Raw genomic sequence first — 14,733 nt, forward strand, 5'->3', positions numbered from 1 at the left:
TGAAAAAAATACATTTAAGAGAAAACAATAAGGATTTTGAATACTCAGTACGTGGGACAATGGGTTATCTCAAGTATTTCTTCTATTTTGCTGGAGTAAAGATTTCTTGCTTCTTGGTTCATGTGAGTAACTTCCATTTAAAAAACATCAATAACTGCTGGAAACTAAAGTCAGTATTTTCAGTAGTGCCTGGAAGGTGGTGGGAGATGGTAAGTGAATAGACTCCTTTTGATGGGAGCCTCAGAGCAGGCTTCCTGACTTATTCTACAGTTATACCAGCTGAAGAACATTTTCATCCACTGCTGCCAGGTTGAGAAGGAAAACATGGGTGCATATGTATTTTTCAGCAGGATAGATCTTCTGCGTGAAGTGCTGTACTGTGCTTATTTTTGAGGATTCTGTCAGTTTTGCTTGCTTGGTGTTAGAATGGAATGGATGATTTTTAATTACATATACTGAATATTTTAGTTAAACATATATAACTTGACAACAATGGGCAGTATTCTGCTATTTTCTAAAATTTGGGAACATGTCATTTATATGTAAACTCTAGAACTGAGCAGCCCAAGACTTTTAGAAGAGGGTATGAGGTCCTTGATACCTGAAGGTAATACCCTGAGAGAAGGCTCCACAACCCACTTCTGTCTTGGTGAGATAGGATAAAAGAGAAGCCATATATACTTTACTTTTTTAAAAAACTGAGTACATTATTAATAGAATCACTCTTTTTATGAGATACTAGGTATCTGGAGTACTAGGGATTTATCTGAGTTTATTTTCTATTATTTACTTTGTTATATGTGAGATCTGGGGTAGCTCTGTATGTAAATAATATATTTCAAATGTTTTTATTTATCAGGGCTAACTGAAATGTTTAAGACTCCAGTGAAGGAGAAGCCACAGATGAGCACATGTTCTGTCACACTCTCCAATTCAGACAATTTGCTTGGAAAAAAGTCTAAAGTAATTAGTTCAGGAGCAGAATCTCTGTCCATCCCTTCATTGAATTTAGGTTGGTTTATTTCTTTTCTGAAACTGTTATGCTTTTGGATAGGAACTGATACATGGTATTATTACTTTCCAACTAATATTGTATTTTTTTTACAACAGCTATTTCTGATAAGTGCCATTTCTGTCTTCTCTCTTCTGTTATTTAAGCAGAGATTCTCATCAGCAGTTGAACCGCTTTATATTCATTGACATGCATAATCAGTTAAGTCTAAGTGAGTTTTCCACACTTTTAGCTTCCTGTAGTAAAGATGATCTAGCTGAAAAGTACAGTGTCAAACTTAACACTATAAAATATTCAAATTCAAAATTATTGCAAGTTATATAAGAGAAGGATAGTGATTTGTATATTGTTTCTATTGTCCCTAATCTTACAAATGGGAGCAAACCCAGCATGAGTGGGACATGAGATATGCGTCTATATTACTGTCTCATTTGGTATTGGTCACTGTATTCCAGTCATAGAAGGAAAAGTTTGCCATCCTGCACATGTTTGCTGTAGTTAAAATTTAGATGTTTCCTGTATAATATAAACCCTTAGCAACCTAATAAAAAAGAGTTGTTTGTTTCTTATATTTGAAGAAAACAATGCCTGTATTCAAAGCAATGATGCACGGTATGTTAGCCTTCAAAGACCTTTATTACAAATTTTTTTATCCTTTAAGTAATCATTGTAGATCCTAACCACCACTTGATGATGCTACTCTGTTATGGCTTGTGTCTAGATGTACCCCCAAAGCCTCATGTGGTCATAGGTAGGGCTTTTCAGAGGTGGTTGTAGTTAGAATGTGTGATGCTGGAATTAAGTGTGTGATGATAGGATCCAGGGTGTCATTACTAAATTAGTCCACTGATTGTTTTGGTATAGCTCTAGGACTGAATAATGGGAACATTATGGGTGTGGACACAATATAAGGGACAAAAAGGACTGCTGTGCTTGCTTTTCACTTGCTGCTTTTACTATCTTCTGCTTGCCATGAACTATTTCTCTTCTGTGATGCCTCTCTGCCATGCCACTCTGCCTTAGAGACAGCCAGCTATTAACTGAAACCTCCACAAAGTGTGTGCTACAATAAACCTTTCTTCCTTTAACTTTGGGTTTCAGGTATTTTGTCTCAACAACAAGAAAAATTAACTAAGGAATACTCTATCACCAAAAACATTGTAGTTAATAGTAGATGGCTCATAAATAAGATGGTCACGTTAGTAGCCTCTTACTCTTAGTAAGGTTGATAAACCAAAGTACTGGTTTTTATACTGTGTTTCATGAGGATAAAACACTAAGTTGACATAACAGTGCTTGTAATACATTTACTATATGTATTTTTTATTTCTTACAGGAGAAAATGTGTACTCTAGTGCTCAGAATGCAGCAGAAGAACCATCTGATAAATGTTTTGCAAGCCCTACATTAAGAAGGAAGTGTATAAAGGAAGATGAAAAGATAGTAAAAACTCTTAGGAACTTCCATGAAATGACTCATTTTGAGATGAAAACTCTAGAATCTACCACAGAGCCTCTAAAGACAGTATCTAGTACAAATAAGTTGAGAAGGTCTGTGGAGCTTACAAAAATGCAGATGCAACATATAGAAAGTAAGAATGAAAACAAAGGAGATACTACTGAGAACTTCATAGGAAAAAACCTGAGGAAGACACCACTTCGAGAAAAGGAAAAAGAGAGGGAGATGAATGATATTGAAAGATCTTTAGAGACATGTAAGGAAAATATGGAATCAAATGAAAATTCTAGAAAGAGAACAACTATGGGGAGGTCAAGAAGTGGGGGAAAGAAGTATGAACCCACAGGTGACCTGACAGGTCTCAAGAGAACACCAGCAAGAGAACCCACAGAATATGTATCAGGTACCCAAATGCTTCTGCAGGAAACAAATTGTGCCAAAGAATCACCAAATGCAGCGGGGACAACTACTGAAATGCCCTGCAAATCTCCACAGCCAGAACTAATCCACTCTTCAACAAGGAGGAAGAGACAGCTAAAGACACCTCTGCCAAAAGTGGATGTGAAAGAAGTGCCTGCACTGAGGAAGCATTCAAAAATATCAGAGGAATATACATACATAGTAGGTGGTGATAAAAGTATGGAAGTGTTTAAGGAAACTTCAGAGCAGAAATTGGACCCAACAATATATGCAATAGAAATGAAGAGGTGGTCAAGAATGCCTAAAAAAGCCCAAACTCTGGAAGATCTAGCTGGCATCAAAGAACTATTCCAAATACCGGAACATTTAGATGAGCCCATATGCGAATATAACACTAAAGTACCCTGCAGATCTCCGCACACAAAAGCAATGCGTACCCCAAGAAGGAAAAACACATCGCTCAACACACTCCCGAGGAAAGTGGATGTAAAAGAAGATAAAACCATGCATATCCCAAAAGCAACAGAAAACGATAACAAAGGCATAAAAGCTTTCAAGGAATCTGCAAAGCAGACACAGGATCTAGTAGCAAATACATCTGGCAGCAAGAGATGGCCAAGAACACCTAAGGCAAAGGCTCATTCCTTAGAAGACCTGACAGGCTTTCAAGAGCTCTTCCAAGTACCAGGCCACACCAAGGACTCAATTACGGAACGAGAGGACGAGTCAAGACCAGTGGATACTTCCACAACCTCAAAGAGATGTTCCCAGACAAGTCCGGGGAAAATAGATGGGAAAGAAGATCTCTCAACACCCAGAAAACTAACACAGTCACCAGGCAGAGCTGTGCACACACCTACAGTACCAAGTCAGAAGAGGAAAAGCATCAGAGCATCTATGCAAAGTCCAAAGCAGAAATTGGACCCACCAGAAAATTTAACGGAACTTAAAAGACCAGCACGAACACCTAAGACAAAGCCCCAGCCTCTGGAAGACCTGGCTGGCTTCCAAGAGCTCTTCCAAACACCAAGCCATGCCAAGAAGAAGAAAGGCATCAGAGCATCTGAGCAAACTCAAAAGCAAAAATTGGACCTGACAGAAAATTTAACAGAACTTAAAAGACCAGCACGAACACCTAAGACAAAGGCCCAGCCTCTGGAAGACCTGGCTGGCTTCCAAGAGCTCTTCCAAACCCCAAGTCATTCCAAGGAGAAGAAAGACATCAGAGCATCTGTGCCAACTCCAAAGCAGAAATTGGACCTGACAGAAAATTTAACGGAACTTAAAAGACCAGCACGAACACCTAAGACAAAGCCCCAGCCTCTGGAAGACCTGGCTGGCTTCCAAGAGCTCTTCCAAACCCCAAGTCATTCCAAGGAGAAGAAAGACATCAGAGCATCTGAGCAAACTCCAAAGCAAAAATTGGACCTGACAGAAAATTTAACAGAACTTAAAAGACCAGCACGAACACCTAAGACAAAGCCCCAGCCTCTGGAAGACCTGGCTGGCTTCCAAGAGCTCTTCCAAACACCAAGCCATGCCAAGGAGAAGAAAGGCATCAGAGCATCTGTGCCAACTCCAAAGCAGAAATTGGACATGACAGAAAATTTAATGGAGCTTAAAAGGCCAGCACGAACACCTAAGACAAAAGCCCAGCCTGTAGAAGACATGGCTGGCTTCCAAGAGCTCTTCCAAACACCAAGTCATTCCAAGGAGAAGAAAGACATCAGAGCATCTGTGCAAACTCCAAAACAGAAATTGGACCCAACAGAAAATTTAAGAGAACTTAGAAGACCAGCACGAACACCTAAGACAAAGGCCCAGCCTCTAGAAGACCTGGCTGGCTTCCAAGAGCTCTTCCAAACACCAAGCCATGCCAAGGAGAAGAAAGGCATCAGACCATCTGTGCAAACTCCAAAGCAGAAATTGGACCTGACAGAAAATTTAACAGAACTTAAAAGACCAGCACGAACACCTAAGACAAAGGCCCAGCCTCTAGAAGACTTGGCTGGCTTCCAGGAGCTCTTCCAAACACCAAGCCATTCCAAGAACTCAGTGACTACAGAAGAAACCCCTAGAACATCCTTTATATCTCTACAACCAATGCCAGCATACACTCCAACAACCTCAAATAGACGTTCTAAAATAAGTTTAGGGAAAGTAGATATTAAAGAACAGCTCCCATCACAGAAGAAAGTAACACAGTCACCAGGTAAAGCCATGCATGCTTCTCTGGTTCCAGTTCAGGAAAAAGGTATCAGAGCATCTATAGAAACTCCAAAGCAGAAACTGGACCAGACAGAAAATTTAGCTGGACTTGACAGATGCCTGCGAACACCTAAGACAAAGGCCCAACCCCTCGAAGACCTGTTTGGCTTCCAAGAGCTCTTCCCAACATCAGGTCATGGCAAGGACCCCATGGATTCTAAGAAAACCACAAAAATGGTCTGTGGATCTCCACAACCAGCACCAGTGGACACCCCAACTTCAAAGAGATGTCGTAAGACAAGTCTGGGGAAAGTGGATGTAAAAGAAGAGCTCTCATTAGTGAGAGAGCTGACTCAAATGTCAGAGCAAACCATATACACACTGAAAGTAAAAGTAGGTGGTGGTGACAAAAGTATCTGCTCTGATAAATCTTCAGAGCAGACCCTGGACCCAGCCACAAATGTATCTGGCAGCAAAAGACAGCGAAGAGCAACTAAAACAGAGACTCAGCTCCTAGAAGATCTGACTGGCTTCCAAGAGCTCTTCCAAACTCCAGGTGATGCCAAGGACCCAGTGACTACTGATGAAATGACAAAAATACCCTGCATTTCTCCACAACCAGAGCCACTTAGAACACCACTAACCTTAAACAGACGTCCCAGGACAAGTCTGGGGATAATGAATATGAAAGAAGTGCTCTCAGGCCCCAGGAAACAAACACAGTCACCAGCCAAATCCTTGCACACATCTGTAGTACTGGTTCAGGAGGAGAAAGGCATCAGAGCATCTGCTGAAACTCCAAACCAGAAACTGGACCCTGCTGAACATTTACATGGATTTGAGAGACAGTCACGAACACTTAAGGAAAAGATCCAGCCCCTAGAAGCCCTGACTGGCTTCCAAGAGTTCTTTGAAACACCTGAGCGTGTCAAAGACCCAATAACTCTTGGTGAAACTACAAAAATGTCCAGTAGATTTGTACAACCAGGACCACTAAACTCCCCAGCAACCTCAAAGAGACGTCCTAAGATAAGTCTGGAGAGAGCAGATAGGAAAGAGATGTCTCCTTTGAGGAAGTTCATGCAAACAACAGGGGAAGCCATGCACACATCCAAAGTATTAGAAGTTGATGACAAAGTTTTTAAGGACTTTGTAGAACAGACACTGCTACCTGTAGCAACAAGCAACAAGAGGCAGCCAAAGAAACGTAAAGAGGAAGTCCCATTCTCAGAAGGCCTAGCTGGCTTTCAGGAGCTCTTCCAAACAACAGGCCATACCAAAGACCCCATAAATATTGATGAAACTACAGAAATGCCCTGCATATCTCTGCGAACAGAATCAATGAACACTCCAAGAGTAGTGAGACAGTCCACAAGTCTAGGGAAAAAAAATGTAAAAGAGCACTCAGTGATAAATTTAACACAAATTGCTGGGAAAATTGCACACACACGTGAAGAGCCCACAGATGTTAAAGGATATGAAGTGTTTAAAATATCCACAAAGCAGAAACTCAACTCAGCAGAAAGTGGTACTGGCAGCAAGAGACTGAGAGGAGAATCTAAGAAAAACTCTCAACCTCTAGAAGACCTAACTGGCTCCAAAGAGCTCTTCCAAACACCAGATCACACTGAGGAATCAATGAGTGATGAACGAACTACAAAAACACCTCCCAAATCACAACCAGAAGCAGTGGACACTCCCAGAAGGAAAAAAGCATTGCCCAGCACACCCAGAGGGAAAGGGGATGCAAAAGAACAAGTCATATGTACACCAAAAACAATAGAAAGTGATTACAAAAACATTAAGCCTCATAAGGAATCTGCAAAGCAGACAGTGGACATAGTAGCAAATGTATCTGGTAGCAGGAGATGGCCAAGGATACCTAAGATAAAGACCCATGTTCTGGAAGACCTGACTGGCTTTCAAGAGCTCTTCCAAACACCAGACCATGCCAAAGACCAAATGACAATTGATGAGACTACAAAAATGCCCTGTACATCTCTGCAACCAGGACCAATGTACACTCCAACAACCTCAAAGAGACATTCTAAAACAAGTCTTGGGAAAATAGATGGGAAAGGAGAGCTGTCTTTCAGGAAACAAATTCAGTCACTAGGTAGAGCTATGCACACACCTTCAGGAGCAGCTCAGGAGCAGGAAGGCATCAGAGCATCCACTGAAATGCCAAATCAGAAACTGGACCTGACAGAAAATTTAACTGGACTTAGGAGACAGTCACAAGCACCTAAAGCAAAGGCCCAGCCTCTGGAAGATCTGTGTGGTTTCCAAGAACTTTTCCAAACACCAGACCATGCCAAAAACCGAATGAAAAATGAAGAAACTACAAAAATGCCCTGTACCTCTCTACAACCAGGACCACTGTACAATTCAACAACTTCAAAGAGACGTTCTAAGACAAGTCTTAAGAAAATAGATGGGAAAGAAGAGCTGTCGTCATTCAGGAGACAAATACAGTCACCAGGCAGAGCTATGCACACGCCTTCAGAACTGGTTCAGGAGCAGGAAGGCATCAGAGCATCTACGGAAACTCCAAAGCAGAAACTGGACCTGACAGAAAGTTTAACTGGACTTAAGAGACCGTTACGAACACCTAAGGCAAGGGCTCAGCCTCTAGAAGATCTCTCTGGCTTCCAAGAGCTCTTCCAAACACCAAGCCATGCCAAGGACCTGCTGATTGGAGAGAAACCCCCCCAAACACTCTGCAGATCTCAGTCAACACCAGTGGGCACTCTAACAACCTCAAAGAGAAGTCCTAAAACAAGTATTGGAAAAATGGATGTGAAAGCAGAGGTTTCAATGGCGAGAAAACATACATTGAGGGGTACCATGCATGCACACAAAGAAGCCCTAGATGGTAAAGGTAAGGAAGTGTTTAAGGAATCTGCCAAGCGAAAAGTGGACGAAGCAGAAAATGTAACTGGCAGCAAGAGACTGCGGAGAGCACCCAAGAAAAAGGACCAATCCCTAGATGACCTGGGTGGCTTGCAAGAGTTCTTACAAATGCGAGGACATGTTGAAGAATCTATGAGTGATGAAAAGGCCACAATACAGCCCTACATATCTCCACAATCTGAATCAATCAGAACTCAAACAAACACACAGAGAGGCCCCAGGACAAGAGTCAGAAAAGTGAATGCAAAGGAAGATTCCTCAGCAGCACAAAAGCCAACACGGATGTCAAGGACCACTATTCACACCTCTAACGTACCAAAAAATGACAAAGACATTGAACCACTGAAGGAACTTGAAAAGAAAATAGTGGACCTTGCTGCAGGTATAAGTGGCAGCAGGAGATGGACAAGAGCAGCTAAGGCAAAAGCTCAGTCCTTACAAGACCAGACTGGCTCCATAGAACTAAGCCAAACATTAAACCACACTGAGGAATCAGCGAGGGATAAAAAAACCACAAAAATGCCCTGCAAATCCCCCCAAGAACCAGAGGACACTTCAGCAACCTCAAAGAGACGACCCAGGACAAGATTTGGGAATGTAGACATGACAGAAGAGCTTTCAACACAGAGAAAACAAACAGGAACAACAGAGGAGACCATGAACACACATAAAGAACCTACAGATGATAGTAAAAGTATCAAAGGGTTTAAGGAGTCAACTAAACGAAAACTGGACCCAGAAGAAAATGTAACTGTCAGCAAGAGGCTGCGAGGGACACATAAGGAAAAGACCCAACTGCTGGAAGATCTGGCTAGCTCTAAAGAACTAATCCCCAAACCACCTTACACTGAGGAATCATTGAGGGATAAAAAAACTACAAAAATGCCCTGCAAATCTTTACAACCAGTGCTAGCGGACAGTCCAACAAGCACAGAGAGACAACTCAGGCCAAGACTTAGGAATGTGAATGTAAGAGAAGGACTCTTGGCTATGAGGAAGCCAACACGAATGTCAAGGGCCACCACCCACACTTCCAAAGTGCCAGAAGGTGATGACAAAGATATCAAAACTTTTAAGGAATCTTCAGAACAGACACTAGACCCAGCCACTAGGGCAACAAGCAGCAGTAGGTACTCAAGAGCATCTAAGGCAAAGTCTCAAGTGCAAGACCTACCTACCCCTAAGGAAATAAGCCAAACCCCAGACCATACTGAAGAACAAATAAATGATGTTCATAGCCTGAAGAGTACTCTACAGAAAACACCTGACAGCATAAAACCTCTGAAAATACTTAGAAGAGTTATTAGGGTCCCCAAAGAAAAAGCCATAGATTTGATGGATACCAAAGACCCTGCAGTATCGCAAAGCAAAAGTAACGTATCATTGGCCCCAAAGTGGAAATCCAGCCAAGATAGAAGTATCTCAAGAACCAGGGGCTGTGTTACTATACCACAGGACACAATAGAGAAGAATCTGGTCCACAATAAACAGAGGACTACTCCTAGGGAGAGATACAAATGCCCTGATCCCTTGAACATAATGAAGAAACGTGCGAGAGTTGTTATAAACAGAATTGAATCTGTAGAAGAACAGAACAACAATATGAAATCTATCCAAAAAAGCCAGACAGTACAAGACTCGAGTGCTCCAAATAAGGTGAGGGGCAGTGTCACATTATTATGTGTTCACTTGGGTGGATGTGATTCTTTTCTGTGTAGTAATCTGTACAGGACCTGATATCGCATGCATTTATAAGTGGATATCCTTTTTCACAAGGGTTTCTATGAATACTATTAATAACTTTGGTAAAAAGCTCTGATACATCTGTGATTTACATAGGCATTAGACTAATTCTATAAAAGAACCAGTTGAAATAATGATTACAACCTTGAGGAATTATCACAGTGAATAACGTATATTCGTTTGTACTTTAAGAAATTAATCAGAGAAAAAGGTGGACTATTCAGTTCTGTGTTCATGACACTATCACCAAGGCCAGGGATAGGTAAAAGTAGAACATGCCAGTGTTTCAGCAGTGAGAGTGTTCTCAATAGGGTGTGCGGAACAGAATTGTGTGATTACCATAACATTCAAAACTCCAGAAGGGCATTTCCTCCCCATCAGCTGTCATTGTTAAAGGACTAGAATTCATTTATCATTTATGTAATGGGACAATTCTCAATAATGTAAACTGTAGTTATTTAGATTTGATTATTTTCTCCCTGTTGAATTTTGAGATGTGTTTTACTCGTTTTTTGAAATATTGTGGATCTCATTTCATTTCTGTAGGGAATGTCTTTGCGCTCCAGAAACCATGATAAAGGTGGCGTAAACCAGCAAAGACTTGAAATTCCTGTATCAGAAGAGGCCAAAATAAAGAGACCTGAAAAGAAGGCCATGAAGACATCTGAAGAGACAGAGCAACAACAGAACCCACATGATGGAGCTGGGAAACCTACATCTAAGGGCAAGGTTAGTGGAAACAGGATATGCTTGAGATCTGGAAGGCAAAATAAGAACTCCCAGCTTCATACAGCAGAGAAGGAAACGATGGAAATCCTTGTGAAGAATCAGAAAGAAAAGGAAGTAACCAAAAATTCAGACCCTGTAAATTTGAGATCCAGAAGGGCTAAAATTCAGCCAGAAGGAAACACTTTGGAGAGTGACTCTGAGCAGAGAATAACTGGAGGTGCCAAGAGATGTGCAGAAAATCCAAAGAAGGTATGTATTTCACTATTGTTATATAAAAAAACTGGGTATATTTATGCCCACTGCAGCAAAAGCAAATGAAAAACACTGTTACAGCATTATGGTGCCAATTCTCAGTTATAAAAGAAGCATCAGTCTAAGCCATGCATTTTATTTGATATGTTACTTCTGAGAATTCTACTTAAATTAATGTTTTCAGGTTATTGAAGACATTTAGATAGATCTAGGCCTTTATTTGATTGCAACTATCTGTTTATGGTGCAACTTACATGATGGTTATGTCTTGTTGATTATGTCTAAAGTTGGTCTTCAGTTCATCAAAATTTACTAAAGCAAAAAGTGGTCATGTCTGGGTTTTCTTTGGAAAGGTAGAATAAACCACACCTGGAGATTCTGAAGGCAGATTGCACTCTAAATTCTGCTTAGTAGGAAATACGCTACGCTTGTCAATTCACTCTTCCCAGCCAAACATTACCTAAATTAATGAGCTATATGTGATATTAAAGTCAGATCAAATTTATTAGCTCATGAATTAACCCATAATTTGAATAATCATGATGCATGATTAAGTTCATTAGTATTCTGGGGAATGTATGATTTAGCTAGTTTAATAAGAGAGGTGTACAATACCTTTTTGTGAATGCTATGTAATTGTTCTTCGCATGCAGACATTGAATTTAAAACTATTCTGAGGTCAGCCAAGGATATGAAGGTAGTGATTGCCACTTTGGCTACAGAATTGCCCCAAGTCTAGTTGTTTAGACTGGTGGTGTTTAGAACAAGCCAGGAACTTGAACTGACACCTGTGAGTCAAGATTCCCAGGTGCTCCCAACACGTACCACAGTTATTAGTGAGCTAAACAAGAGGATCCTCCTTGCTGGCAGGTAGCAAGAAGTCTTTGTGAGGAGGTGTGCATAGAATGAGGCTCTGGGAAGCAGAGCGATGCCTGTGCATGTGCCAGGAATTAGACTAGCTGGAAGCCAAAGACATCTGAGAGTGGCAAGACATGATCACAAGACAGACCAAGGAGACACAAGGATCTCACACAGCCTCATGTGGTTAATATATGCATCTCCTGTTCAATTTTAAGTAAAATTTAGGCTCTACACACTAATAGATTCATAGTTTGGAGAATAGTGCCTTATCAGAATGAGATTTAAGGATTAAAAACCAACCTCCTTTTCACGTGGATGATTCTAAACACAGCAACCAGGACCCAAGGGTGAGCCAGACCTGGCTAATTTGTGAGCAGCACTTACACCTCTTCCCTGTAACTACCAGTACCCAGGAGACTCCAGATATACACTGATGGGTTTCTCTGGGGCTGACTACTTAGCTGGGTCCATCATATGCCTGGTGTCTGGCTGTCCACAGACTCAGAAACTGTGTATGAGAATTGTATTCAATAATGAGGCTGAGGAAAGACCACGGGAAGAGATGGTCAGAGACTGGAGGCCAGGGTTATTGCTATCGCTCAACGTACATGAAAAGGTAGAGGAGATTTGTTTATTGCAGACGAGAATAGTGGCAAGAATGCTGACCAAGTCTACCTTCAGGGTTCCATTTAAGGTTCCTGCCACCCTAAGAGTCCTGAAGGAGTGACAGGTGACTGAGGTGGCCTCCTGCTCTAGCCTGGTGGTCAGCAAAGCCACATTGATAGAATCTACTCCTACCAATGCATCAGAGAAGCAAGTCTCTCCTTTTCAGCTTGCATATTTGTCCTTGTATCCATCCATGCCGCAGATTTTGTGCTTAGCACTTTTCTGCCACTGTGTACTGTGGAATTTGATAGCATTAACAAATTAAAGGTCTTTCCCATTCAAACTAAACTTTATATTTTTTGATTACTCATCTTGTTCTATCTCTTCTTTTTACCTACTATCCATGATCACTTACTAACACTTCTTTTAAAATCTGCCTGCTTCGTACTTGGGCTTTTCTCACTGGATTTTTTTTGTTTGTTTTTGATGCGGCCTTTGTTGAGCATGTTGTAGACACCCGGGCTGGGGGCGTCCTTTCTGAAAAGAGAAAATTGTCTTGTTTGTCTGTATTTAATCTAAGTCTAGACAGGATAAGCTTCTGTCACCACCTACTCAAGAGAAGATGTCCTCCTATTTAAAACATCCTTTAGGAAGTCTCAGGCCACACTCACCGTTCACATTGTCTTCTTTGCAGGAAGAATGTGGTTTAACAGTTCAAAATATCTTCCTTGTTGAATTCACTTTTCCCGAATGACATTTCAACTGATAAAAATGTGTACATTGGTAATGTAGTTTTGTTTTTTTTTAGTAGCTTTTGCTTGAAACAGTACAATATTTAAGTTTAAAAAACTAAATAAAACATTTAGGAAAACTTAAGGTGATATATCCCAAAACTAATTTCCAACCTTTAACTTTTTGAAGTAATGAAGGCACTATACTTGGTAACAATTGGAGTTTTAGAGAGTAGGGTTGATCACAAAATATTTTTTTGAAGTCACTCGAGTTGTTTTTCTTCCCAAACAGGATGAAGACATCAAGGATACTAAGAAAATAAGAACCCGAAGTCATCGGAATAGTGAAGATATTTAGCAAATAAATTTAAGGGAGAAAAATATATAATATTTAGACGTAAGTTCTAGTTTAATTTTCACCATCAATGTAAAGTGAACTCTGTAAATAATTGTATCTGTGTATTTAAGGGAAGAAAACCTAGAATCTTTTAGCTTTGCATCTTGGTGATAACCACCATCTTGTCTGCCAGGTGACTCTGTCTTGCTTTCCAAACCCTACTCCATAAAATCCTGAAGATAGCTGAGCATCTGGTGCCAGGCACGGATGCCTGGACTGTTTCTTAACTGCCCTCTGATGTGTTAATAGTCTTTGAGAGAGCCCACATACATACATTTGTCTAGCATAGCATATAAGCCCCTTCCTTGTGTCTCTGAATCTAGGAATCCTGTGTTGCTGCTTACCGAGACAGGCTTCTGTCCCTTGTCTATCAAGCTCTTAATAAATTGCATTCTTTGTTAAAAAAATAAAAGAATTTTCTGAATTGTCTTTAAAAGCCATGCTGGGGGTTCTGGAGTTCTAATTTCAATGTTTGGTAGTAGACTGGCAAAGGCATACTCTTCTGTGTTGGAGAATAAAGCCCCTCCTATTATACCCTGAGATCAGTGTGTTGGTCTCTCTGTAGTACTTGCTGCACTACATGGTTGCTGCTTATGTGTCTGTGTTTTCCTTAGCCATGGGAAAGGCAGGGACTTGGATCCTTTTGTCCCAAAATTAAGTGGTTCTCAGTATCTGTTAATATACCATGGAGTAGACCAGTGGAACTTACACAATATATTTGTACAATGCAAGCATTTGGTCTTCACCCTTGGGCTATTGGCCATCTGTACAAGACAGCTCAATCTTTGGTGTCCTTGACATTTAAGAGAATAAAGTGGTTTGAAGGATGGCATCCTTGGAATAACAAGGTTGCTCTGATGAGTGCCTTGCCTTTACATTAAGAATCTACTAAGTCTGCTGTCACCAAGATGGTCTCTGCCATCTGGGGCTGTTAACTAGTTTGCCACTTGATTGTTAAGCTGTGACACCCCATCCAGCATCTGTCTGGAGTCCTGTCTCTGTCTTCCCTGCTAGGTGAGGTGACGGTAAGAGATTGGACAGAGTAGCCATCATGTAGAGGAGCGATGGCGAACCTATTAGAAAATGAGTACCCAAACTGCAGCCCAAAACCCATTTATCTCAAAGTGCCAACCCTACAATTAAACTGGAAACTGAGGCTTCAGTTTAGGAAAAACAAAACAAACATACATTAACATCTTTTGTTCTTAAAATACAAAAACAACATTCAATAATAAATAATGAAAAGTTTTTTATGGGAAGCTAAATGTTTGTATTTGGGGTGCTTTTGCTCAGTGTGATCTTTGCTGTTGGTATGCATGTTGATAATTTGTCAAACCTCGGCTGGGGTGACTGGGCTGCATGCATTCGAACAGATCTCTGAGTGCCTGCTGCAGTACAGGTGC

At 40.9% G+C, this 14,733-nt stretch overlaps 1 protein-coding gene across 2 annotated transcripts in view; it reads left to right on the forward strand.

The window, feature by feature from the left end:
• Mki67 (marker of proliferation Ki-67) overlaps nt 1–13,851 on the forward strand; it is a 33,898-nt gene extending 20,047 nt beyond the window's left edge. For both annotated transcript variants that reach the window (XM_010620743.2, XM_010620753.2), the window contains 4 exons: nt 860–1,012; nt 2,349–9,667; nt 10,301–10,732; nt 13,226–13,851. In XM_010620743.2, coding sequence (XP_010619045.1) covers nt 860–1,012; nt 2,349–9,667; nt 10,301–10,732; nt 13,226–13,291 — 7,970 coding nt within the window. In that variant the 3' untranslated portion in view covers nt 13,292–13,851. The remainder of the gene's footprint in view (nt 1–859; nt 1,013–2,348; nt 9,668–10,300; nt 10,733–13,225) is intronic.
• Nucleotides 13,852–14,733: the final 882 nt, after the last annotated feature.

Source organism: Fukomys damarensis, unplaced genomic scaffold, assembly GCF_012274545.1.
Source record: "Fukomys damarensis isolate Sample0158 unplaced genomic scaffold, DMR_v1.0_HiC HiC_scaffold_8, whole genome shotgun sequence".
NCBI classification, from domain to species: domain Eukaryota; kingdom Metazoa; phylum Chordata; class Mammalia; order Rodentia; family Bathyergidae; genus Fukomys; species Fukomys damarensis.